Raw genomic sequence first — 26,756 nt, 5'->3', positions numbered from 1 at the left:
GGAGATAAGACCGAGAGGAGGAAAAAACGATCCTCCGAATCTTCTCGAGCTCCTTTCGGGGCTAGGAAAAGATCGAGGCTCACAACCAGCGAGCCTTCTCCTGAAGATGTCCCGGCCCAGGTCCTGGATGCCGATGTTGTTGGTCAACTAACAGATCATTCCGATGATGAAGACCAAGTGTTGGATAAGCGCCAGCTTACCGACAAGGGCCTCAATCAAGAGCTGACCGGCTCTATAGAGATTACTCCACCCTTAGTGGAAAACTCAAGTCCGATGCCGGTGGGCTGAAGGGATATCTCGGCACCGACGGATGTGGGAAGCGTCAGGTTGAAAATCGGGATGTCCAAAGATGCTACTATCGAGCCCCCACCCACTCGAGGCTCGGGGCGACTCCCGGCTGCAGCCGCTGGATCGAAGGCAGCTCCCTCCGTACCAGGTTCAAAGGTACTTTACATTCCGCCTTTATATGGTATTAGTTCTATCCTCTCGATACAAAGTTGTGGCTTCGGCTGAGCCCATTATTTGCATACAGGACTCGCCCTCTCGATTAGTGGGTACTCCCACCGATGATGCTGCCAAAGGCAAAATGATCGAGGGGTCAACAGGGCCAGAAGAGACATCCGGTTTTGAGAATTATGAGATACCTGCATCTGGCATATCAGGCTTCGAACACTTATTCGTCCCCATGGCCAACCGTTTCGGGGTTAACTTTGGTCCCAGATTGGAGAAAACATTTCTCGCCCCCAGTGACGACCCGAATCGAAAGAGGTTGATCTCTTTTAAAGTGCAGGCCGATATGAACATGTTGTCGGGGCCGGTCGGGGTGGCCAGCTATCTGTACCTTCCGGTGTCCCAAGAGGATCGGAAGAAGATGGTTGAAGTCAGCGAATCCTGCCTTTTCAACGAGGCTCAGCAGGCTTTGAACCGAGTATGTCATGTTCCTTCATTTTTACACTTAGCTTTATTTTCTTGCCACATCTTAATTACTGCTCCTATTTTTATTATAGCCTTCCGTGCTTCATCATGCAAGTTTCCACCGATTTAGGTCAGAAGTGGATCGTCTCAAGGAGGAGCTTAAAAGGAAAACTCAGGAGGCGGACGAGCTCAGGGATCTTTATGGGCAGAAATTGGAATATGTCTCGACTCTCCCTGATCTCTCTACCCTTAAATCAGATTCGGCAACAACTCGAAACGAGGCTACCGAGGCCAAGCGGGAACATGCCCAGCTGGCAGAGAAGGTAAGGGCTTTCGAAGTTTATAATAAGCCTTTAATATCCGATGCTAATGCCACTCCCTCTCAAGCCCGAGCTTATGTTAGCCAGATTGATCAATTTCGGGCGGAGCTTGATGGGATTAAACCCGAGCTCAAAACCCTCCACGAAACGAAAATTGGTGTTGTTGCTGAGTGGGATGCTCTTAAAGAGCAGCTTCTGGTGGCGGTGGAGCAAGTTAACAAACTCAGGTCAACACTTTCTGCGGCCGAGGCAGAGCGGGATAGACTGGGCCGGGACATTAACGATCTGCGGGCTGAACATAAAAGAGCCTGTCACGACCCAGCCCCGTAGGCCGCGACTAGCGTCCGTACTGGACACCCGTACCTACCCAGTAACCCAAACCAACATATAAACAGGATAAACAAATATATAAGGCGAATAACGTTACTAATTACCGCGGATAAACAAATACAACGCGGGGAAGCCGATAAGGCTATCGCAAAACATATCAACCCAAAACATATACACAACCCACATGTATGTCTACAGACCTCTACGAGTAGTAGCAGAAACATAGGACGGGACAGGGCCCCGTCATACCCCTAAAATAACATATATATGTACAATAGAAAAAGGTCTATACCAAAAGATAGGCTCCGGATAAGAGAGCACTCCCGAATAGCAGAGTAAAATCCTAAGCGGACGGGTCAGCAAATCGGGCGTCTGTACCTGCGTGACATGAAACGCAGCCCCCGAAGAAAGGGGGTCAGTACGGAATATGTACTGAATATGTAAAGCATGGAATACGGTAAACAGAATCATAACCGAAACAAAAAGTGCAGAAAAGGAGTGTAATGTCCAGAATATCAAAATGCATATTTACGAGACATAACTAATGTGTGCAAAAACATATGCCATATCCAGCCCCATTATGGGACTCGGTGAACAGAACGTGGTCGCCACCCCGTCACTGGCGCCACAACACAGCATAACTCCAGAGTAGAGAATAGCTCCGTAACATATCATAGCATATCATAACATATCAGATGACCATATTCTATCATATCATCAAATATCAGAATGTAGGTACATGGAACAGCATAACTCCAAAACCCATGTACATGTCATACCTGCCCCCTCACATCGGGGCACGGCGAACAATGCAGAGGAATACGCGTGATAACATATCCTGGCCCGGGCTCAGTGAAAGAAGCATTGAGGCATCCACGAGTGGAGTAGTGAGAAACTAAATGCAATATAAAACATAATACATTTACAAAGACTCGATGGGATATCTTGAATGACAAATCATAACAATGAAATCGGACGATAATTCTAGTGTGTATTTCGAATGTCACAATAGGTTACGTAAAAATAATTCTTCTGGGATTGTTTCCATGTTCCAAAACAGTTCATAAGACTCAACAGAATATTTACAACAATTTTTATTTAGTAGTTAGAAGAGTAGTTAAAACGTTTCCTTTAAAATCGTTCGAAAATAAGTCAATACACAATAGGGGAGGAATCGGGGAAAGTGGGCCCGTCTCGGGTCAAATGAGGTGGCGCACACAATTTACGTACGTTACAAATTTTGACGTCACTTGTGGGAGTTTTAAGGTAGTCGGGTCCTGTTTGTGCAAGTTCTAGATGTTTAGGCAATTTTCCAACTATTCATGACATATTCAATTCAATTCTACTGAATGAAAAAGGGGCAAATTTAGGCGCGGATTCCTAAGAGTAGGGTCGTCCCCAAAGCTCGTATCCAAGCCTATCACATCTAAGACATGCCAAGAGAAGGAAAGGTAAAGTTTTACATACCTTATTCGCTCCTTACGCCTCTGCAAACTCAATTCCCGTTTCCTCCAAAATCTACAATTGGTCACAATTACCAAATATCAATTACAAGCCTTTAGGAATTCAATCTTAATTCATACTTGTCTACAGAAATTTGGGCAGCATCTCCCCTATACATACAGCATCCCCGAGATTTAACTCGGCTCCAAATGTCAACAACCATACCAACAACAATACCAACAACATCAACAATCGAATTAAAACGCCTTCTAGCATGAATAGTATTCTTTTCTACATAGTGCGACAACTTCCAATTTAACTTCGCACTTCCAAACCAATATCAATGTTTTCATATCCATTTATTAATCAAGATCATTCCAATACAATTCGGAAACATTTCATATCATTCTACAAAATATTTACAAAATATACAAAAATTCCACCAAAATCATAATTCATCCGAAACTTCTAATTTTCGACATAAATATTCATAACACATCTTCATCTTCCAATTTCATTAACAATAATCATAATTTGCCCCTTAACAATTTCATTTTCATAATTACATAAATCTACCATAAAATCACAAAATTTCCCATAACAACTTAACAACCAACCTTTCATGCTAATATGGACTTACATCCCTCCAAATCCACCAACTAACATAATAATTCACATTTAAACTTCACTTATTACATAAAAACTACATTAAAATCACATAATTTCCTATAATCATTTTCAACAATTTTCCATACCAACTTGAACCATTTCCTTCCATTTCCATTACAAAATACATATCTACAACAATCAAATTACTACATAGAAATTGTCCCATCCTTCCTACACACAACATATACACGCGGCCCATATGCATATACACACCACCATACAAACTTCCATATTTTCTTAATTTCTATCAATTTCTACATACTACAACATAAACAAACCTTCATAATAAAATAAAAAGGAATTAATTCTTACATTTTCCTCCTATCTTCTTCACTTGACCAAGTTGCTATATCGATGAAACAAGCGTCCTATCTTCCGAAATAACTACACCACGTTGTAGAGGACCCTTGAATTAGTAGGAATACCACAAGAAAATAATTTTAGGAGCAAGATTTCAAAGGGCAAATTTTTCTATGCCATGGCCGAATGGCCTTTAATTTTTTGCTCTTCTTTCTTTGTTTGTCTCCTTCTCTTGTTTTCTCTTGAAACTTCTAAGGATAAGACCCCTTATATTTAATTTAGCACATGGAAATTAAATAAATCCATGGCCTTGGGCCATGTATGGCCGGCCACCCCTCTAATCTTTGGGCCTCATTACTTTTTTTTTGTCATGGGCCTAACCCGGTTGGCCCCGAGTTGGGCCTAGCCACTGACCTTTCGACCTTAAAACGTCCATATCTCCTTGTACCGACGTCACCTGGGAACCCACGACCTATGGTTGGAAAGCTAATTCAATTATCTACAACTTCTATTTCTTGGTATTTTTTCAAATTCCAAACCTATAATACCGTTTTTGCCCCTCAAAGTCAGGTCACCCGAAAACGTTTTCTTAAAAATATTCGTTTGGAGGGCTTCTACTTTGATTTGGCCCAAAGGTCCTTCATGAGTTGTGTTTAACTTTACATATGTGATTCATATAACTTGTCACATGTTCCAAAAAAATCTTGACGTGTGGGCCCTACCTCAGCTTACAAATAATCCGACGTTCAAAAATACGGGATATAACAGAGCCCTTGGCCAAATCTTGAGTTATGACGGTATGCTGGACCAGTATAAAGCCGACGTGACCGCTGCCGAGACGGCTAGTGTTCTTCGGGCCGAGTACGTGTGGTGTTTATCTCGAAGAGAGGCTCTCGAAGAAATTCAGGCTACCAGAGTGGATTTATTAGATCTAATCGAGGAGGACAGGAGGCTCGAGGCAGAGGCGAAGGCTGTGTTCAATCCTGAGGATTTGGATAGCGACCTCGAGTCAGCCGAGGGAGAGACCGAAGGTTCGGGTGAAGCTTAGGCTTAGGAGCCTTATGTTTCTTTTTGTTTTAAGGCTGTTTGTTTAAGCCTTTGTAAATACTCTCTCTCTCTCTATATATATATATATGTGTGTGTGTGTGTGTGTGTGTGTGTGTATAAAAGATTTTCATTCGGCCTATTCATCACTTTTCGTTGCCTTTTATAAAATGTTCCTCAGTGTGATGTTTGTTCGATTCATGCCATTGCCTTGGGCATTATTGCTTCAGCAAGAATAAAATTTTAAGTGGTAATGATTCGTGATCGAGTGTATGCGGCATGCAAACGACCTTATTTGCGAACTTAGACGTCTCCAAGTCGCGTGACATGATCGGGTTTTTAGTCCCTGTTGACTTTGATCATTGTTTTATTTATAAATGGCAAGATAGACCAAATCACAATATTTTTTGTGTTTTTAGACCGTAGTCTTTAACTGTAGACAGTAGTCTTTAACCGTCTAGATCGTAGTCTTTTAAGTTTGCGTAAGATTTTTTAGACCGTAGTCTTTAATGTTTACGTAGTTCGCATATTTAGGAGTCTGGTCCAGCGAAATGCAATATTGGCAATACTAGACTATTTTGATCCAGAAAAGATTTTTATTGATGGACCGGAGATGAAACTACAATCATTGTCGTGGCAAGAACAAACTAATTGGACACGATTCAATCGATCGTTTGGTCCTTACAAATAGTCCTATCTTTCAAGCCTTGACTTTACATAGTTATCACTTAACCCAGGGTATAATAGTCTCCTAGTATTCGAGTCCAAAATGTGAGGGCTCGTGTACTATTGGTCTGATATGTGCAATCTACAGTCCCCGGTCTTTGATCGGTCTGCTCTATTTGTGTAGCACGCTATTCGGCACTGCCTCATTAAAAACCTTACCGGAAAACCCACTTCGGGACAAAAACGGTCGAAGGGAAAAAGAGTGCAGCACGTGCTTTCAGTCCTAAGTCTATGACTCTCCGATTTTCATTGTGCTGCTCCCGATGTCCATTAGGTTGTATGCCTACATGATTAGATTGAGAGAAAGAAAAAAAAAGGTTATTCGTACCTTTAATAATAATACCTCTTTAGGTGTGCCATGTTCCAGTTATTTTTCAACAGTTTTCCGTCTTCGTTCTCATGCTGATAGGAACCTTTCCCGGTTATTCCAGTGACTCGATATGGCCCTTCACAATTCGGGGCTATTTTCCTTCGTGGGGGTTCTTGGTGTAGAGTGTGACTTTCCTAGCACCAAGTCCCCAATCTGAAAATGCCTAAAGTTAGCCCTTCGGCTATAATATCTTTGCATCTTTTGTTTTTGTGTGGCTATTCGGATATAAGCAGCTTCTCTCTTTTCGTCCACGAGATTCAGACTAGCAGACATTGCTTCATGATTCGAGTCTTCAGTGGCATATTGGAATCTTAAGCTTGGTTCACCAACTTCGACGGGTATTATAGCCTCGACTCCGTATACCAGGGAGAACGGAGTTTCCCCGGTGCTTGATCTTACCGTCGTACGGTAGGCCCATAAGACCTCGGGCAGAACCTCTTTCCAGCAGTGCTTAGAGCCGGTTAGTCTTTTCTTTAGATTCTGAAGTATAATCTTATTGATAGATTCAGCCTGGCCGTTCGTACTTGGGTGATATGGGGTGGACAAGATCTTTTTGATCTTTTATTCATCGGAAAACTTGCTGACCTTGCTGCCTATGAACTGCTTCCCGTTATCACATGCGATTTCTGCGGGTACCCCGAATCAACAGATTAAATGGTCATAAATGAAATCAATACCTTCTTTCTCCCTGACCTTCTCGAGTGTCTGTGCTTTAACCCATTTAGAGATATAATCAGTCATAAGTAAAATAAATTGTGTCTTACCTGGGGCCGATGGCAAAGGCCCCACTATGTCCATACCTCATTTCATGAATGGCCATGGAGAAAGGACCGGATGAAGCTCTTCCCCGAGTTGGTGTATTGACGGAGCATGCCTTTGGCATTCGTTGCATTTTCGAGCGAAGGCTTTGGCGTCCTCCTCCATCTCGTTCCAATAGTAACCAGCTCTGATCAGCTTGTGACCAGTGAGTCGGCTCCTGAATGGTTTTCGCAAGTCTCCTCGTGAATTTCCCTCATAACGTAGTCGGTTTCTCCCGGTCCATGACATCTCGCCAAGAGGCCGTGGAACGACCTTCGGTATAACTGGCCATCGACCAAACAAAATCTAGCTGCTTTGGTTCGGAGGGCCCTCGATTCCTTGGCATCAGATAGCTTTCCTGTTTGAAGATAGTCTATGTATTTGTTCCTCCAATCCTAAGTGAGCTGGTCGAGTTTATCTCGGCGTGGCCGGTCTCGATGACCGATCTCATCAACTGTACCACAGCTCCAGAATTGAACCCATCCGATTTTACCTATGATCCCACATTTGCAAGGGTATCTGCCTCATTATTTTGATCTCGAGGCACGTGTTCCAATGTCCATTCCTTAAATCGGCGAAGGACAACTTGCAGTTTTTCTAGGTATCTCCGCATTCGGTCGTCCTTGACTTCGAATGTTCCATTCACTTAGTTGACCACCAGGAGATAATTGCACTTGGCCTTTATGATTTCGGCTCTCAAGCCCTTAGCCAGTTCTAAACCTGCAATCATAGCCTCATACTCGGCTTCTTTGTTAGTCAAATCAATAAATCTAATAGATTGTCTTATTATGTCACTTGAGGGAGGTTTGAGAACGATCCCTAACCCGGACCTTTTTATATTAGAAGCACCGTCTGTGTAAAGGGTCCAGATTCTCGAACTAATCCCCGAGGTAAGAAGCGTCTCTTTATCAACCTCGGGGATCATGGTCGGCGCAAAGTAGGCACGAAGTTCGCCAGTATTTGGAATTTGATAGCAGTTCGTGGTCTATATTCAATATCATATCAGCTAATCTCTATAGCCCATTTTGCTAATCGGCCTGAGAGTTCGGGTTTATGCATGACATTCCTTAAGGGGTATGATATTACGACGCATATGGGATGACATTGAAAGTAAGGTTTTAATTTTCTAGATGCGCTCAATAAAGCCAAAGCAAGTTTTTCTAAATGCGAGTACAGGGTTTCAGCGTCACCTAGGGTTCTGCTTATATAATAAATTCGGTATTCTGTACCTTCTTCCTCTCGAACAAGGACACCACTTACCGTTATCTTAAACACCGCCAAGTACAGATACAACTACTCGTTCGCTTTTGGCGTGTGGAGCAAAGGCGGGCTTGATAAGTACTTCTTGAGCTCTGCTAAGGCCATCTGACATTCGGGGGTCCAAGCAAAGTCTGTCTTTTTCTTTAGCAATGAGAAAAATCGATGACTTTTGTCCGAGAATCTGGAGATGAATCGACTTAGGACAGCTATCCGCCCGGTCAACCTTTGTACTTCTTTGATGTCGTTTATCACAGTGATGTCTTCAATTGCCTTTATCTTATCTGGGTTGATTTCGATTCCTTGATTCGATACCATGAATCCAAGAAACTTACCCGAACCAACACCGAAGGCACACTTTCCGGGTTCAGCTTCATGTTGTACTTCCTTCATGTACTGAAAGTTTCCTGCAAATACTTTAAATGGTCCTCTACTCACAGGGACTTAACAACCATATATAAACTTCCATTGATTTCCCTATTTGATGCTCAAACATACGGTTGACCAGCCGCTGATAGGTGGCACCGGCATTTTTTAGGCCGAAGAGCATTACATTTTTACAATACGTGCCAGACCTAGTTATGAAAGAGGTTTTTTCTAGATCCTCGGGGTCCATCTGTATTTGATTGTACCCGGAGTAGGCATCGAGGAAACTCAATGTATTGTGACCCGCAGTAGCGTCGATCATGCGATTGATGCTGGGCAAAGGAAATGAATCTTTCTGTCACACCCCGACTTTACTAGAGTGTGATGGGCACCCGACCCCATACTCGGAGCCGAGCGAACCCGCTGACTCTTATTACGTACTTAATTTCCTTAGACTCTTGCATTAATAAGGAGTGGAAAACATAGTAAAGCTTTCAATTTTCTTTTTTCATCGTACTCAAATCAATATAATCTGTGATCATATGGACTTTATAACATAACATAAAATGACACATAGGCTAGTGGAGCCGTTCACAATACCGACATCCTATACCCACGACTCTGTCTGCAAAGTCTCTAACATTTATTAGACATCGTAGCACATGTACTCTGACTCGGTAGCACTCCAGGAACAGGTGGAGCTTGCCAACTCTGCTGGAATATATTCTATATTAGCTTCAACTCATCTGGGTGTACCTGCACGGCATGAAACGCAGCCCCCGAGGAAAGAGGGGGTCAGTACGAGTAATGTACTGAGTATGTAAGGCATGAATAGTAACATAGTAAAAGATGTAAGCAGGGATAATAACTGTATGGAACATAGAACATGTCATAAGATAAAAGAGTAACCTGTACATATGAGTGCCCCTGGGGGCGAATGCCATGCATGCTTGTCTGCTCGTATCATATCATGTCATGTCGTATCATATCATGTCATATCATATCATGTCATGTCATATCATAGCGCCGAACAACGTCGGCTCGCCCACATAGCGCCGAAATACGTCGGCTCGCCCATATATCCCGCGTCCGGGCATCCCGCGTCCGGGATGATAACGCCAGCTGACCAGGTGGCAATGCAACATATGTCCCTTCCCCTTCCCCATATATCCCTTCCCCCATCCCATGTACATATACATATCTCATATACATATGTCATATAAGCATGCAGGAGAGCCCAAAGAAAATCATGTGTCCATCGGAGTGACGTAAGGTCGGTAACCTCCGATTATATTATGGAATAGCCATGGACGTCGTGTCTCACCTTGAAGGGACAATTAATATAAGGCGAGACTATCAATGGAGAGTGTCATCATGAGAAAACATAGAACCGGGTCATAAGGCATCGTTTCACATACTTGGAACCTTTAAAATAGTCCTTATCCATAATAGAATTGAGAAATCAAGAAATAACTTAACATTTTCATATTGTCATATTCATGGTAGGAACATATCGTCAACATATCTATCATAGACATTTTCTCATATTTGACTTCATCGTTGTCATTATAAGATCATATTCATCATCTTAGTCATAAGAGCTTCCTATCTCTTAAAACTTGGTTTTCGAAAAAATATGGGCATTTTGAAGAAAAACAATTATGAACTTTTAGGAAAAGACTTATACCTTGGAGTCATAGACTTATAGCTTTTGCAAGTAAAGAAGATATATAAAAAAAGACATTTGAGACATTACGACTTGGGGATCATGCCTATGAAAGAAAAGGGACGAGCCTTAACATACCTGTTCCACGTACTATTAGCTACGCTTATGTGTCCGAGCTTGTAAGTCTACATTTAAGATAATTCACACTAATGTTAGCCTTTTCATCGTACACTTGTACCATAATTCAAATTATACTATTTTATATTCTGCCGAAAATCGGGCAGCATCTCCCCTGTTTATATGCCTAGCCCAAATTTTTAATTCAGCAGTCAACAACAACAACAACAATACCAACATCAATTATAATGTTTTCAACTCCAAAATATCTCATAAAACAGCCACACGCTGTTTTCCAACTTTCATAACTAATTAACTCAGTATACAATTATTTAATCGCGTATTCTTCGTAAATAAACTAGTATTAGCACAAATAGAAAGAGATTCATACCTTTCTCCCTTTAATATTTCTTAATATCCACTTTTCCATGCTAAATTTAGGCCACCACATGCCTACCATATGATTCTGCAGCGAAAACTATACGCTATCCGGACTGGAATTGGGAAATTATACCTGGTTTGGGCAAAAATTTGGCTTGGGGAGTTGGGGAGAACTCTCCAGATTTTTGGAGAGTTTTGGGGTGTGTTTTTCGTGGGTTCAACTGAAAATGAGGGGGGGTTTCCCCCTTTTTATGATGTTTAGAAGCTGCCAGAAACTACTGGAAAAATGCTCAGCGCGTTTGCGCTGCCTTCTGGCGCGATCGCGTAGGGTTAAATTTTCTAACTGGATGTTCGTTCAGTAAAACGGTCATAACGCTTGATCCCGATATCGTATGAGGGCCCACGACCTATGGTTAGAAAGCTCTTTCAATTATCTACAACTTTTATTTCTGGTGGTTTTCCCAAATTCCAAACTTATAATGCCGTTTTTTCCCTTTCAAGTCACATCATCCGAAAACGTTTCCTTAAATCGTCCTTTTGGAGGGCTTATGCCCATTTTTGGCTTATGGGTCCTTCTTAGGACTTGCTCAACTTTCCATATACTACTCGTATGTATATTCATATGTCCTTTATAAAACTTTGACAAGTGGGCCCCACTTAGCTTGCAGCAACAAGGGCTTTTCGTCAATTAACATATGAACTAATTTACACCATATGGTCTCCAAATGTCATATATATGCTATTATTACCTTCTTATAACACAACCTTCATTCTGAAATTGATTTTCAGATTTTTGTTCAGCGCGTTCGCGCCACGTTGGGGCGCGTTCGCGCTGTATTGGCCCTTTGGCCCATTCTAAGCCGTCTACAGTTTTTGCTAACGCAAAATTTTTCCGGGGTGTAACACTTTCGGGCCAGCCTTATTTAAATCTTTATAGTTTACACACATTCTAAATTTATTTCCCTTTTTAGGTACTACCACAACATTAGCTAACCAGTCCGGGTATTTAACCTCTTGAATAGATCCTATGTCAAGGAGCTTAGTTACCTCATCTTTGACAAACGCATGCTTTAACTCGGGCTGCGGCCTCCGCTTTTGTTTGACGGGAGAAAAAATCGAATCCAAACTCAACTTGTACGTTGTCACCTCCGGTGGGATACCTGTCATGTCTAAATGGGACCAGGCAAAACAATCTGAGTTATTTTTAAGAAATTCAATAAAAAAATTCCTGAGCTCGGGGGTTAACTCCGTGCCTAGGTATACCTTCCTGTCAGGTAGATGAACGAACAGTATGACTTACTCGAGCTCTTCGATCGCGAATTTAGTGGCATCTAAATCATCGAGTACTACAAAGGTCCTCGGAACTCCGAACTCTAACTCTTCATCTGGTGTGTTCCTATTCCAATCCTCCGATGACTCCGGGGTCGAAATCTGTGATTGCTATTTGGCACTTTCCCCTTCATTCCATTCCGGTATCATTGTCGTCGTAACAGATTCTTCGATCGCGAACACTTCCTTTGCGGCCTATTACTCACCATGAACGGTTTTGATCCCTTCTGAGGTCAGGAATTTCAACGCCTGATGCATAGTTGAGGGGACCACTTTCATGAGGTGAATCCACGGTCTTCCCAATAATGCGTTGTATCCCATGCCTCCCTCTATCACATAAAATTTGGTCTGCTGCGTACTTCCGCCCGTGTTGATCAGTAAGGTGATCTCACCCTTCGTCGTTTCGCAGGCCATGTTGAATCCGTTGAGGACTCGTATTGCTGATACGATCTGATCTAGTAGTCCCAGCTGCTCGATGACTCTCCATCGTATGATATTAGCCGAGCTACCTGTATCAATCAGCACACGTTTAATTTTAAATTTATTGACAAGGACAAATATTACCAGCGCGTCGTTATGAGGCTGAACGATACCTTCCATGTCCTCGTCACTAAACGAGATGGGACTATCGGGGTCATAATTCCGAATAAATTTTCTCTTATTATGGAAAATTTGGTGCGTTTCACTACCGGCCCCAGGGGTACGTCTGTTCCTTCCATGATCACGTGGATCACTTGCTGAGGCTCTTCGTGTCACAGCCCAACCAGAGGCTGACCTCCTAAATGCCACTAAACGTATATGACATATTTACTCATGCTCATTCTGGGCCACCTGAGGGCACTCACAACATGATCTGTTGACTGATAGATGTCATAAATTGGAGGGTCACAGCCCTCAAAATATATATACATGCACCACTAAACTGAACCGGGGTACAAACCGACAAGGCTACCCGATAAAACTAGATAACCAAACATATGCTGAGCGGGCCATCCTGTATGACTGAGTACATGCGTCTATGAGCCTCTACTGACATACTGGACATGCTGTGGATGGGACAAGGCCTCCGCCCTACCCATAACATCAGGACACATACCCGGTCTAGACGGCAACTCCGACAAGAGAGGAGTGCTCTACTATCAAGCTGAAGAAGCAGCCTAAGCATGCGATTTGTCTTCCTGGCTATCTGAACTTGCAGGCATGAACGCAGCCCCCCCCCCCCCCCCCCCGCCCCGTACAATAGGGGAGTCAGTACGGATAATGTACTGAGTATGTAAGGTAGAAGAGTAACATACACAGAAGTCATGAAGAAAATCTGAAAATCATAAACTAAACTAAATGAGTGAATATATTTGTATGAATGCATATGTATGTCTGACTATCTGAACATATCTGTATGAATGCATCTATATGTCTGCTTACTGAAATTGCCTCTACTGGTGTATGATATGCATAGGTCATAGTGCCGAGGAACGTACGGCCCGATCCATATCCCATATAGGCCCCTTCGGGCATAATAGCATAATGGCCCCTTCGGGCATCATAATCATCATCACTATGCACCAGCTGATTAGGTGGTAACGCGTATATAACGCCTCGCCCATTTCCCCATACCCCATATATATATATATACATTATATATAACGCCTTCTGGTCACAGGTCAATATGCATATATGTAAATGAATGTAATGCATGAATGTGAACTAACATAATCATGATATAAAAATCAGGACCCATGAACAGAAGGAACAATCATAACAAGGGGTATAGGATCATCAAGAACTGAGATACTCCTAGTACTTCTAAGAGTAGAGTAATATGGAGACTCGATTACTCGTTGTTCGCTCATGTCATAGGATCATGCCAAAATGAAAGAAAGGAAAAGCCTGAACATTCCTTTCGATAGCCTTAGCCACTTAACGTTTATCCTTCCAAGCTCGTAAATCTACACGTAAACCATCCATATTATCATTAGGCTCAATATCATACACTAGTCTCAAGCATCCAAATGAAATCCTTTTAGAATCTGCCGAAATTCGGGCAGTATCTCCCCGGTTTATATGCCTAGCCCAAAATTATAATCCAGCAACCAACAAAAATAATAACAATACCAATATCAACCACAATATTACCAACACCAATAGGTTCCATAAAACATCCCACACGATGTTTTCCGAATTTCTCAACTAACCATAACCATATCCACAATAGCATAATCAAGGAATTATATTTAATTTAATCTCAAATTAGTCCAAAATCTCCTTTCAAATTCACCTCATGGCCATTAACTTCAATTCAACACTTAATGATTTTTCTCCAATGATTCTTTCCTCTCTAAGAATTGCTAAACCTTTACATCATCTCAATCATGTAAATAATAGGAAGAACATACCTTATAGTAGAAGAACTTCACTTTATTCACCCCTTTCCAAGACCAAATTCATCACCACCTTGAAGAGAAACCAGAACAATTACCTTCTATGGATTATCCTTGGGGTTTTGATGTTGGTATTCTCTCTTAATAATATGGAAAGGTTATGTAAGATTATGGAAGGTTATGGAGGATTATGGAATATTATAGAAGATTATGGAAATATATGGAGAGTTATGGAAATTTATGGAGAGTTATGGAACCCTCAAGAGCTCTTTAGAACTCTTTAGAAGTGTGGTGAATGAAAAGATTATGAAAAATGATGGGTTAGAGGGATATTTATAGGTGTGTTGGGTCAGGTACTGTAGCAACCCGGGTACTGTAGCAACCAGAGTACTGTAGCAGTCCGTTTCTGCTCTGTCAGCCTAACTTGTAACGTCCATAATTCTCTACTCTGAGGTTGTATCGACGAGCGTTTTGTTGCGCTGGCAACTAGACTCGACGAAATTCATTTTAGGCTTTTGAAACACCTTAAAACTCCCAACATAGTAGGAGATATACCCCTCCAAAGTTGACCTAAAATTCTGTCAACTTTTTCCAAATTTTTGACAAACTTATTTTCTTCGATTTGCTTGATCCCGAAACCTTTAGACGCTTGCTTAACACTTGGTAAGAGTATTCATTAACCTTATAAGGGTTCCATGACCTCTTCGAGCTTATGTTAGTTTACTCACAACGCACATGACGCGATTTTTTTTCTCGAAATGTAACACTTCCGGTCTATCTTGCTTGTTGGCGTCCACGTTCTTGAAGTGAGTTTTTGCTAGTTCACTTGGAAATTCTCGAAGGTGTACCAAATTAAACAGACGGGCAATCTCCTCTCTCAACTGTCGACAATCTTGTGTTTGATGGCCGTGAGTGTGATGGTATTTGCAAATAAGGCTTTCATCCCGCTTCTCTAGATCAGATTAGATTGGTCTTGGGTGCCTCGTTTCCCTATTACGAATAACGGTCGCTGCTATGGTCGCTACATCGACGCAGAAATTATACTCGGACAACCTTGGGATTTCTCTATTTCCCGAGGTTCTATCGATAACATTTTTGTTCATCAATCCACGATTACTTGGGCCTCGATCGTTCCTTTGATCTTTCCTCCTATCGTTCTTGCGCAATTCGCTGTTGCGCCCATTTCCCATTCGATCAGGTGGGTAAGGTTGATACCTGTCATATGATGGTCTTGAATCTCGATCTGTCGTTCTCCTCGATCGATCATTCCCTTTACCGGAATTCCATGATACTGAGGTGGCTCTCAGAATCTTATCATCTTCGACCCTGATCTTCGATTGATACCTATTGTGTACATCAGCCCAAGCAATTTCCGGGTACTCTATCAGATTTTGCTTTAGCTCCATAGATGTGATCGAGCTTCTTGAGTTGAGCCCTTGAGTGAAAGCCTAAACGGCCCAATCATCAGTGACCAGAGGTAAGTCTATGCATTTTATTTGAAACCGGGCTACAAAATCGCGGAGGGTTTCGTTATCTCACTGAACGTTGAACTAGTCTAATTTCCTGGTTTCGACCTTGATGGCTCCGGCGTGAGCTTTGACAAAAGCATCCGCGAGCATGGAAAATGAATCAATCGAATTCTCGGGCAAGTTGTGATACCATATCATTGCTCTCTTGGACAGGGTTTCCTCGAATTTCTTAAGCAGCACCGACTCTCTTTCATCGTCGGCGAGATCGTTGCCTTTAATAGCACATGTATATGCAGTCACATGTTCGTTTAGGTTCGTTGTCCCGTTATACTTCGGGATATCGGGCATGCGAAATCTCTTCGGGATTTTCATCGGCACAACACTTGGCGAAAAAGGCATTTGGACGAATTTTTTTGAATCCGGTCACTTCAACACTAGAGGTGCCCCAGTAATCTGGTCGACCCTCGAGTTGTAGTTCTCCACCTTCTTATCATTCGCCTCTATCTTTTTTTCGCCGGATTTGACTCGTTTCGTCAATTCTTCGAGCATCCTTACCAGCTCGACACTCTTCCCGAGATAGTTCTCGTTATTTCGAGCAGCGTGCCTTTCTTCTATTTCCTCGGTCTGTTCTGATGGAGCAACATCGGGTGCTTGATTTCGATTTTGCAATTGTGCTATAATCTCTTGCTGGACATGTAGTTGGGCCATAGCCATGTCCAACTGGGTTTGGAGCTATTGCAGCATGGCTCCATTATCCCCACAGGCCGGCACGTTGCCCACCGATGACCTGACCTGGTCAGGATTAACTGGGGGTACATTGTTGTTAGGTACACCCTCATCGTTGTGCTCGTGATGGCTTGACTCAACTTGAAAATTGACAGAATGGGAGTCCGACATGTCTGGTAGACCTGAAATCAAACCTCAAAGAACAAGTGTAAAATATCGAGTGTAATCAGAACTTGTATTAAACCACCACTATTATCCTTGGCCCCACGGTGGGTGCCAAACTGTTTAACCTTAAAATGGAAAACAATTGAATTTGTATGTGGTGCTAAGGATATGTGGTTTAATTCAACACGAAATTAGATTACACGATAAACGAATAAGTAAAATGAAATATATAGATCTGACCAAAATGAATAATGACTGGCCTCGGGTACTGAGAACCGAGGTCGAATCCTTATGATCGGATGTTTGAACAGTGAATACCAAAGAGAACTTTAGAAAAGATGAATGAACTCAGATGATTGTATCTTCTTGCTTAGTACATGATCTCCCTTTTATGTGCCCAGAAAAAAGAGCCCCTCAAATGAATGGGGGCCTTCTCTTTATATAGTAGAAGAGTCCTAACCCTAGTACAATTCTAAGTAAGGAAAGGAATCTGTTGACAGCTGTTGCCGGGATTGATGCCGAAATATCCGGCTGAGGGCGGATATTCCGGTCTTCTCCCCATGGTGGTTAACCGCCTCTTCATCCTGCCTTAATGTCTCGTTCCAGATCAAGCTTGGTGCCCGATCTCCGATAAACCGGTCTTATCCTGGCCGAGCATGACGAACGTTACATCCATATCCTCAGTTTTACCCATATACAATATATAGGTAAGGAATATAAGCCATAAAGAGTATAAGGATCTGCTAGGAGCAGACAATAATTCTCATTAACAAGACTTTTAAGACTTATTCAATTTGTTTGAAAATAACGTTAGTAGTTTAATTAGAAATAATGCTCAATGAAGGCTAGTCAATGACCAAGTTAATTGCCAGAAAACTGTTTTGCAATAGTCATGTTTTTACCGTTAAGGCTCAAATCTTTTGTTTTACATAATTAAGATACCATCTTTTTGTGATAGTAACTATTTTTTCAACACTTGCTTTCCCTACTTCTATTAGGGAAGTCATCTTTTACATTTTTAAGGAATTTATATTTCCCTACAGAAAATGTTTTCCATTTTGGCCAACAAACGTGATTTTTTTTTTAAAAAATTGTTTTTATTACATAGGGGTAGGGGAAGGGGAAATGGGAAGGGGATTACAATGTGGGGATTCGAACCTTCACCAACAAGGTGAAAATTCAGGTAGTCAACCAACTGAGCTACTAGATCCCTACCCAACAACAAACATGATTAAGAATTGTAATTTTAAATTTGTTTTAGTGACTTAAATGGTAGTTCAATTCCTATGCTTGAGTATAGATAAAACATCAGTTCAATAAATGATTCACTTACATATAAGCCTTGAAATATCAAAGTTAAAATTGGAAACAACAAAATTATCCAGTTCTATTCAACTTTAAACCAAACACATGTTTTGAATTATACATAGTATAGCTTCCATTTTTAATCAAATGAACCAAACAAAGCAATAATATTAAAAAATTTAGTATTATTAATATTAGAATAATAATTTCAGAATAACTCTATCCTCGAACTTAGAGGCGTAGGACGGTAGGAGTAAATAAAAGTAGAGTATTAGGAACAAGTAAATTCGAATTTAACTACCCATTTGTTTTGCTGCTACAATATCTAAGAAAAACAAAATGGACACTGTCAGTAAAATAACCATGTGCCTATTAGAAAATTGAAAAGCCCAACCAAAATAAGACAAATCCAAGAATGTAAGGTGTGGAAAAAAAATGGTTCCACACACAGAAAGTATACATCTGGCTTTTTGTCCAATATAGGAAAATGTACGCGCATAGTTAGCAATTATCATACAATTACGTGAAGCAACACTTTTATGATATCCAACATCAAAGTTAAGTTTATCTAGCAAAGAATTTACAATAGGATTAACATAGTTGATTTGTTGGATATTGAGTCTTTCGAAATAATAATTCAAATTTATCCATGTGATTCATCGTTTCCTTGTCATGTGTCATTCTTTTAAATGAGTTACTTATAATCTTTCTCCGTGTTACTTAAGTCTACCCTTATAGAATTAGGAAAATAAAGGCGTAGGAGGGAAAAAAAGTAGAGAATTAAGAACAGGTATATTCGAATTTTAATTACATAGTATTTGTTTTGTTGTTCCAATATCTAAGGAAAAACAAAATGAGCTGTAACTAAAATAACCACGTAGCTATTAGAAAGTTGGAAAGGGCAGCCCAAAAAGAAAAAAAATTGGAAAGGATGCGAGCGGCGACTAGTTTTGGTCCCACACAGAGGTAATTGACATCTGACTTTTTGTCCCGTAGAGGAAAACGTAACGTTCATAGTTAATCATACGATTTACACGTGAATCAGCAGTTTTATGTTACCCGATAGGAAAATTAACTTTTTGCCCTAGATGACAGGTTTAAATGACACTTTACCTCGTCCCCCTCTTCACTCTTCTATATATACTAAACGGTGTATGCACATGCGCCCAACACTTTAAATTATAGTATATCTATGTATATGTAATTATATTTGGATAGTGATAATATATATATTTTACATTGCTAATAAACATACATAAATTTATACTGTTTATATATATATACTATGCTCAAAACACGATTAATATAATATTTTAGTTTGTGCTCCGTATCTAAAACTTTATTATATTAGTGTTTGCTATGAATACAAAGTCAGCAAAAATTTATTAATACTTTTTAAAAGAGAAGACTTGTTTAAAAAATAACTATTTTCCTCTTTTTGAAATAAAATAATAACAATATTTAAGAATTAGTTGATACTTTAAATTTTAATTCGGTTAATTTAAAGGTGTAAAATACTGATTATTTTTTATCAAATTTTGATTTGGATAATTCTAATTCAAATTATTAAATTAATTTTACATGTTTAAAACGAAATAAAGTAGAAATTTGATTTTCAATTTAACCGAAGAAATACTATTTTTTGGTTCTGGTAAATATTCTCGATTTAGCTCATTTTACTTGTCATGTTGTCTTTTGCATGGTTTTTTAAGGAAACGTCAATTAATTCATTTGATATTATTTTTTCTTTTACGACATTAATCTCTTTTCACATTTATTAGAGTAAGAATAAAAATGAAAAAGTAATTAAATTCTATCTTATTTTAAAATATAAGTATTTTAAGTATATTTATTTTAGTAAACGTAACAAATAAATGACATGGCTGAATAGCAAATACAACAGTTCAATATCTAGATTAGATCTCAGGCTAATATAAAAAAAGAAAAAAATTGTATGGTTTGGCTACTTAACGTTTTGAAGAAAAGCAATAATATGGGGTTCATATTTTTGTTGTACAATAATTTCATTTGCTCCCACTAATGGGTTGATGCGCATGTGGCAATGAATTTATCATTATTGACTTAATGAGATACTTTAAAAATTACACGAATATTGTTTGATTTTTTAATATGGGATGCACTTTTTTTTTTACATTATTTATTTTTTTTAATATGGGATCCACTTTTTTTTTTATATTGCTTTAGTTTGTTAATATGGGTGGAGATGATGGGTTTTTTTTTTTTAATTGCTTGGTGTTTAGTATGGGGCCACCCTTTCTTTTTTTTAAAATGGACGACGATCATGTATAGAAACTGACGTTCCTATATAGTAGTAATATCTATCTACTTTTAATATAATCTAATGTAATTTCAGTTGGTTTCCTATTATGTAAATCCAGTAGTATGCCAGATTGTTATCAACCACGCCAAGGAGGAAAAATTGCATTTTAAAAAACGCAACATAAAACAGAACTGTACGTACTTTTCTAGATCGGTTTTCCTGATCCCTTATTTAAATTAATGGAAAGATTACAGGGACACTAATCAATGTTACTACACATTGACTCTTCCAGTCTTTAAAAGTTAAAACCTAACAAGGAGTACGATAGTACGTCATATGGTGCATGTGATGATAAATGCATGAATACAAAACGACAAAACCTCAATTAAAGCGATTGAACAAGATAGCACATATCAAGCACATATCAAGCACATATCGATAAGTACTAGTATCAAGCACATGCCGATAACCAAGTTATATCAAGCACGTATCGATAAGTGGTAAAGAGGACAGAAGAAAGAAGATAAGGGTGTTTGAACCAGTACTGCCAAACACATATCGATAAAGAAAATCATGTAATCAGTGATATCCACATATTATAAGTTTCACCAATCTAAGCCTCCAGTTTCCCCCGTTATATATATATAGCAACCAGCTGCTAACTGTTTATTGAAATCACCAAGAAAAAAAAAAAAAAAAAGAGAGAAAATGGCTACCTTTGACACATTCCTTCAACCTAAAAAATCTGTTCAAAGAAAGAGTAGTGGCATTATAGGTTATAATGTGCCTGAAGGGGTGGACATTAGGGGAAGATATGATCCTGAATTTTCCAAGATTCTCACTAGGGATGCTTTGCAATTTGTAGCTGATTTGCAGAGGGAATTTAGGAACCATATTAAGTATGCTATGGAGTGCAGGAAGGAGGCTAAAATGAGGTATAATAATGGAGGTTTGCCAGGTTTTGATCCGACAACCAAATATATTAGGGAAGGAGAGTGGCTGTGTGCTCCTGTGCCGCCAGCGGTGGCTGATCGGAGGGTGGAGATAACTGGATCAGTTGAGAGGAAGATGGTCATCGATGCCCTTAATTCTGGAGCCAAAGTTTTCATGGTATGCCAATCCCCTCTCACCAATTTAGTTTATATATATATACTGACGGGTTAAAAAAAAAATATCAAGTCACTTACGAGTAACTAAAAGTATTAACTAATCCACAAAGGGATTGGCAACCTCAAAAGCAAGTTAAGCTATCTGCTACGATGAGTTAAAATTCTGATAATTAATAAGACTATTATTTAATGTGTATATAAGTTAAATTTGTTCTTTCACGATACCATGCTAATTAATTTAGGGGTCGTTTGGTAGAATGCATAAGAATAAGTACATAATATGCTGTAGTAGTAATGTTGGATTAATTATGCTTGGATTATTTCTTATCCATTGTTTGATTTGGTGTATTGCACTACAAAAAAAAAAATGGGTAATTTGCGAAGGTTGAAAGTTATAATTCGCGGGTGTTTTAGCCTCTTCTACCAACTAGTGGAGGCCAAATTGCAACTTTCAACTTTTGCAAATTATCCCTTTTTTGCAGTAAGAGAAATTCTGTTTTTTATTATGCTTATCCATGTATAATCCTTATATTGCTAATACCATGATTTGCTATGTATAAGAATAGAGTACTGAATAGGATGTATAACAAATACATGTACTCTCTCCCTCCCAATTTATATGAGGATTGACCTATTTGGCGAGTCAAACAACTCCCAAATAGGTCCACCCTCATATAAATTGGGATGAAGAGAATATTAGTTATACATAATTTGTAAAATACTACCAAACAAGAAATTAATAATACTAAATCTAATGCCTATTTTATTTTATCTACTATATACTACCAAATGACCCCTGAATTAATGTCTCTCTCTGCAGAAAATACGACAAGTATCGACTAGAAAATTTTAGCATCAAAGCTTTAAAAAAGGGTAAAGAAAAGAAAAAGAAGACTTGGGTATTTCAGGTAGGCATAGCCCGTTGTAACCAAATAAGAAAGTGTTTTTATACAATAGTCACCTTTCTGAAGTGATTTAAGGTTGGGTATAACACAAGACTATACGTGCGCCATTTTTTCATGTAATCATATATGAATAACGGTTTATCAGATAATAATTGAATAGAAGAACTCTCATTTTTATAGCATATATTTAAAAAAAAAAATTAACTATGCTAAACACGCCCGTATTATAACTGAGCTACGGACATATATTCAGTGTATTTTAAATTCAAACACTTACACCCTCCATATTATGACAGTCCTGCACTTCCACCCCCTATGATGTTATCCATTTTCTAAGAAAAACTTAATCCTTTTATATAATGGAAATTTTGCATAAATAAACTTCTTTTTAACTAAGTATATTTAAGATAATTTTAAAGCGAAGGAATAAAAAATAAAAAAAGTCTATATAATAAATATTATAATTAAATTGAATTACAAATAACTTACATATTCAAAGTACTTGAAAATCATCACTACTAGTTGGTATATCTTATTAAATAATTTGTATTCATTTACCTATTTATGTGTTTTGAATGACAAATGCTTCAAAAAATATGTATTATTTTTTAATCAAAGGCATGAATAAAAAAGTTTATTACTCCATAAAAAAATTTATCTTCATTTTAAAATTTCATAAAAGTATTCTAAAAAAATGTCGTGTTTATAGTTTTAGTTGTTCTTTTAATAATTATATTTTAAGAAATTTAGTTTAAGTTACAGATATATATATCATTAGGGATGTAAGTGTAGGATTTCATAGTACATCGAGTGTAAGTATTTGATCATAAAATATAGGGTCTATCCGTAACTGAGTCATAGTACATGAGTGTTTAGCGTAGTTATTTTCATTAGTAATGGTAAAATTTAGTAGATAGATGTTAGGGTTACTTAGAAGAGTGACTGCAATGATAGCTGAACTATAGATATACTTCAGACGTACAAACAATTGCTGAAATAGCCAGTGTGAACTACGTTGAGGAGGAAATAATTTAAGCAAAAATTGTGGTAGCACTGGAACTTTATTTTAGTAATTAACGTCAATTAGGACTGGAAGCAGATCCAGAATATGTGCTTTTGTTTTTCTTCCTACACATCAGAGTAATACTGTTCATAAACTTCACTGATATAATATTCAACAGGCGGACTTTGAAGATGCACTGTCACCAAACTGGGAAAATCTAATGAGAGGCCATATAAATTTGAGGGATGCAGTAAATGGAACAATAAAGCATGATCACACAACTAAACTATTTGTGCGCCCAAGAGGGTGGCATTTGCCTGAAGCTCACATCTTCATTGATGGTGAGCCTGCCACTGGTTGCCTTATCGACTTCGGCCTCTATTTTTTCCACAACTACGCCAACTTCCGCAAGACCCAAGGACAAGGCTTTGGACCCTTTTTCTACCTTCCCAAAATGGAAAATTCTAGGTTAGTTGTTTGCTTGTTAGTTAAATTTAATAGTTTTGAGAAATATATTCCAAGAAAATTTAGTAGTTCTTGTTTTGTTTGGACAGGGAAGCTAGAATATGGAACAATGTGTTTGAGAAGGCAGAAAGATGGGCTGGAATTGAGAATGGAAGCATCAGGGCCACTGGCATGATTGAAACACTTCCAGCAGCGTTTCAGATGAATGAAATCCTGTATGAACTAAGGGACCATTCACTTGGCCTCAACTGTGGTAGATGGGATTACATTTTCAGCTACATCAAGACTTTCCAGGCTCACCCCGATCGCCTACTCCCTGATAGGGTTCAAGTTGGCATGGCTCAACACTTTATGAGAAGTTACTCTGACTTGCTCATCTACACCTGTCATAAGCGCGGCGTCCATGCTATGGGAGGCATGGTATGTGCCAATGTTCAACTCCTTTTATCATCTTATGTTCTTTTAGTTCACCATGGCATGCTTATCCATGATTACTAGTGATTCCAACTATCATGTTTCCAAGTTGCAGAGAACAATTTGAACTAAGGCAATCTCTCTGGATCAGCTCTTTATTTTACAGAGTCATATTTTTATTAGTATGACTGTGAACTCAAATCAAGTGATATAATGCCAACCATATTAGGCTAATTTTGAATATTATTGGTACAAGATTAATTTGATGTGTAAAGGCTTTTTTGTATACTTGAAACAGGCAGCTCTGATTCCAAACAGAGATGATCCAGCAGCTACTGAGGCAGCATTAGAACTTGTAAGGAAGGACAAGCTGAGAGAAGTGAAGGCAGGGCATGATGGAACATGGGTAGCTCACACTTCCCTAATACCAGCCTGCATGGAAGTGTTTAACAACAACATGTCCAATGCTCCTAACCAAATACATTCCATGAAGCGCCAAGATGCGTCGGTCCTAGATGAAGAAGACCTGTTGCAGAGTCCGAGAGGGGTCCGAACCATGCAGGGCCTCCGGCTGAACACCCGAGTGGGAATTCAGTACATGGCAGCCTGGCTGAAAGGGGATGGCGCTGTCCCGATTTACAACTTCCTGGAGGATACTGCCACAGCTGAGATTAGCAGAGTTCAAATCTGGCAGTGGCTGAAATATGGTGCCGAATTGGATGGAGATGGACTTGGGGTGAAGGTAAACTTGGAGCTGTTTGGAAAAGTGGTTGAAGAAGAAATGGCTAGGATCGAGAGAGAAGTTGGAAGGGAGAAATTCAACAAGGGAATGTACAAGGAGGCATGCAGGATATTCACAAGGCAATGCGCTGCCTCTGTGTTGGATGACTTTCTCACACTTGATGCCTATGATTATATCGTCATGCATCATCCTATTGGATCTTCTCGGCTCTAAATTTCGCAGCTTATTTTGCTTTATAATCAATACGTTGCCTCTGTATTGTTAGTACTACATGCCATCTTCCCCTGTAATGATGAAAGAAAATGGAATGTGCCTTTGAAGATGGCTAATTTTCAAAATGCTGTCTTTTCCAACTTTGCTTTCTGTTAATCTGCTATCCGTATCTTTCCCCTGTAATATATAAAATAATGTTCATTTTGTTGTCCTGGTAAATTTCCTAGTACGTACGAACATCTTTAAAGTGTTTTGTCAGCTAAGAACATGCACATAACTTGTGCTAACATTGGCTGAATTCAGAAAATATACTACCGTCGACAGGCTTAGATTTGTTCGAACACAAATTTATAGAGTTCCATGCGAAGTCTAGAGGATTTTTAGTTCGCAACCTGATTACGTGTTACACGAGATTGAAAACTTAAAAACCTGTTCAGTTATGTAAGCATCCAAATCAGTATATCTGTGAATTCATTGTACAATTCCGGCAACACAAAGTTATGTACAAATAAAGGTCTTAATATCACCCGGTAACCAGTTTCACCATGTTATTTAAGTTATAGTCAGTTTCTTAAAGTTATCTAATTGGTTGTCAGTGCTACAAACTTGAGACGAAACACAGACTGCATTTGAGCAACTGACGAACTATTCACAAACTATAATGTTTTTTGTTTTGTTTTCCCAGCCGGTGTCCTATACAAACATTAAAGAAATAAAGAAAGTACAAAAGAAAAGGACCTACTTGAGGACTTGACGAGGCAAATTGGACAAGTCAAAGAACTAGTTGGCATCTCCTCCAATATGACGTTCATCTACATATCTGTACCCAATAAACCCATATTTCAAATTCCTTTGTGATCTTATTTGAATGACATATAAAAATGAGAGAACATATTACCGGATGTCCAGATCTAATCAGCGAAATTGAACCATTCTTGATAGATTATCTCGAGTTCTTTGAAACAATGGTTAATGGAAAAGTGATGGAATTGGACTGTGTATTGAAGAAATCAATGGAGAGAAACCATTTGGCTGCTACCTTTGTAGTGTATATGTGGCTCAAAATTTAAATGGGTCAACATGAGTGGATCAAATTGAACTAAACAATAGATCATAATCCAATCCATATGATCAAATATCATTTTTCATTTGCTTATTTGTCTTTTATAATTTGTCTATTTACAAATTCAGACTAATAAAAACTTCTTTTCTATATTTTCACGAGTATATGTACCAACTAAATGAAAAATATTGAATTTTTATATGGATCAATTTGGTATACATAGATGGGTCTTTGGCACTTATGTACTTATTTTGTGTTATCTTTAATTTTTGACCCTCATGACAAACAATTTTTTTGCGGGGCATAAGTTTATATTTTTGTATCATAATATGTTACATATTATACCATGTGTCCTTAAAGAACTTATGCCACTAGTCATAAGTTTGATTGCAAGAAATTGCATGGTTTGTCCTTCAAATGGTTGGTCTTTAATTTTGGTCCTTCAAATGGAACTTTTGCCTAGCGGGGCATAAGTTTAAAGAATCCG

At 39.1% G+C, this 26,756-nt stretch overlaps 1 protein-coding gene and 1 long non-coding RNA gene across 3 annotated transcripts; one reads left to right on the top strand and one right to left on the bottom strand.

Annotated features, from left to right (window-relative positions):
• Window positions 1–1,708: 1,708 nt before the first annotated feature.
• On the bottom strand, window positions 1,709–26,375 carry LOC132632503 (uncharacterized). Of its 2 annotated transcripts, XR_009579429.1 has the most exons (5): window positions 26,105–26,375; window positions 25,949–26,026; window positions 3,990–9,294; window positions 3,033–3,083; window positions 1,709–1,943 (listed from the first exon to the last, which is right to left on the bottom strand). It is a non-coding gene; the product is annotated as an uncharacterized LOC132632503 (long non-coding RNA). The 2 variants fall into 2 exon arrangements; XR_009579428.1 differs by lacking the exons at window positions 1,709–1,943; window positions 3,033–3,083; window positions 3,990–9,294 and adding an exon at window positions 25,244–25,383 and having other exon boundaries at window positions 26,105–26,357.
• On the top strand, window positions 20,908–25,425 carry LOC132632501 (malate synthase, glyoxysomal-like). The gene is made up of 4 exons (XM_060348463.1): window positions 20,908–21,465; window positions 23,551–23,840; window positions 23,927–24,257; window positions 24,550–25,425. The coding sequence occupies exons 1-4, from the start codon at window positions 21,064–21,066 to the stop codon at window positions 25,204–25,206; spliced, it is 1,680 nt and encodes a 559-aa protein (XP_060204446.1). The 5' UTR covers window positions 20,908–21,063; the 3' UTR covers window positions 25,207–25,425.
• Window positions 26,376–26,756: the final 381 nt, after the last annotated feature.

The sequence above is a fragment of the Lycium barbarum genome, chromosome 3 (assembly GCF_019175385.1).
Source record: "Lycium barbarum isolate Lr01 chromosome 3, ASM1917538v2, whole genome shotgun sequence".
In the NCBI taxonomy this organism is placed as follows: domain Eukaryota; kingdom Viridiplantae; phylum Streptophyta; class Magnoliopsida; order Solanales; family Solanaceae; genus Lycium; species Lycium barbarum.
This window is presented reverse-complemented; position numbering and strand designations above follow the sequence as displayed.

Coding starts and splice junctions, on each gene's coding strand:
- LOC132632501 (XM_060348463.1), top strand. CDS start 21,064: ATGGCTACCTTTGACACATTCCTTCAACCTAAAAAATCTGTTCAAAGA. Junction 21,466..23,550: donor CTGGAGCCAAAGTTTTCATG/GTATGCCAATCC, acceptor AATATTCAACAG/GCGGACTTTGAAGATGCACT. Junction 24,258..24,549: donor TCCATGCTATGGGAGGCATG/GTATGTGCCAAT, acceptor TACTTGAAACAG/GCAGCTCTGATTCCAAACAG.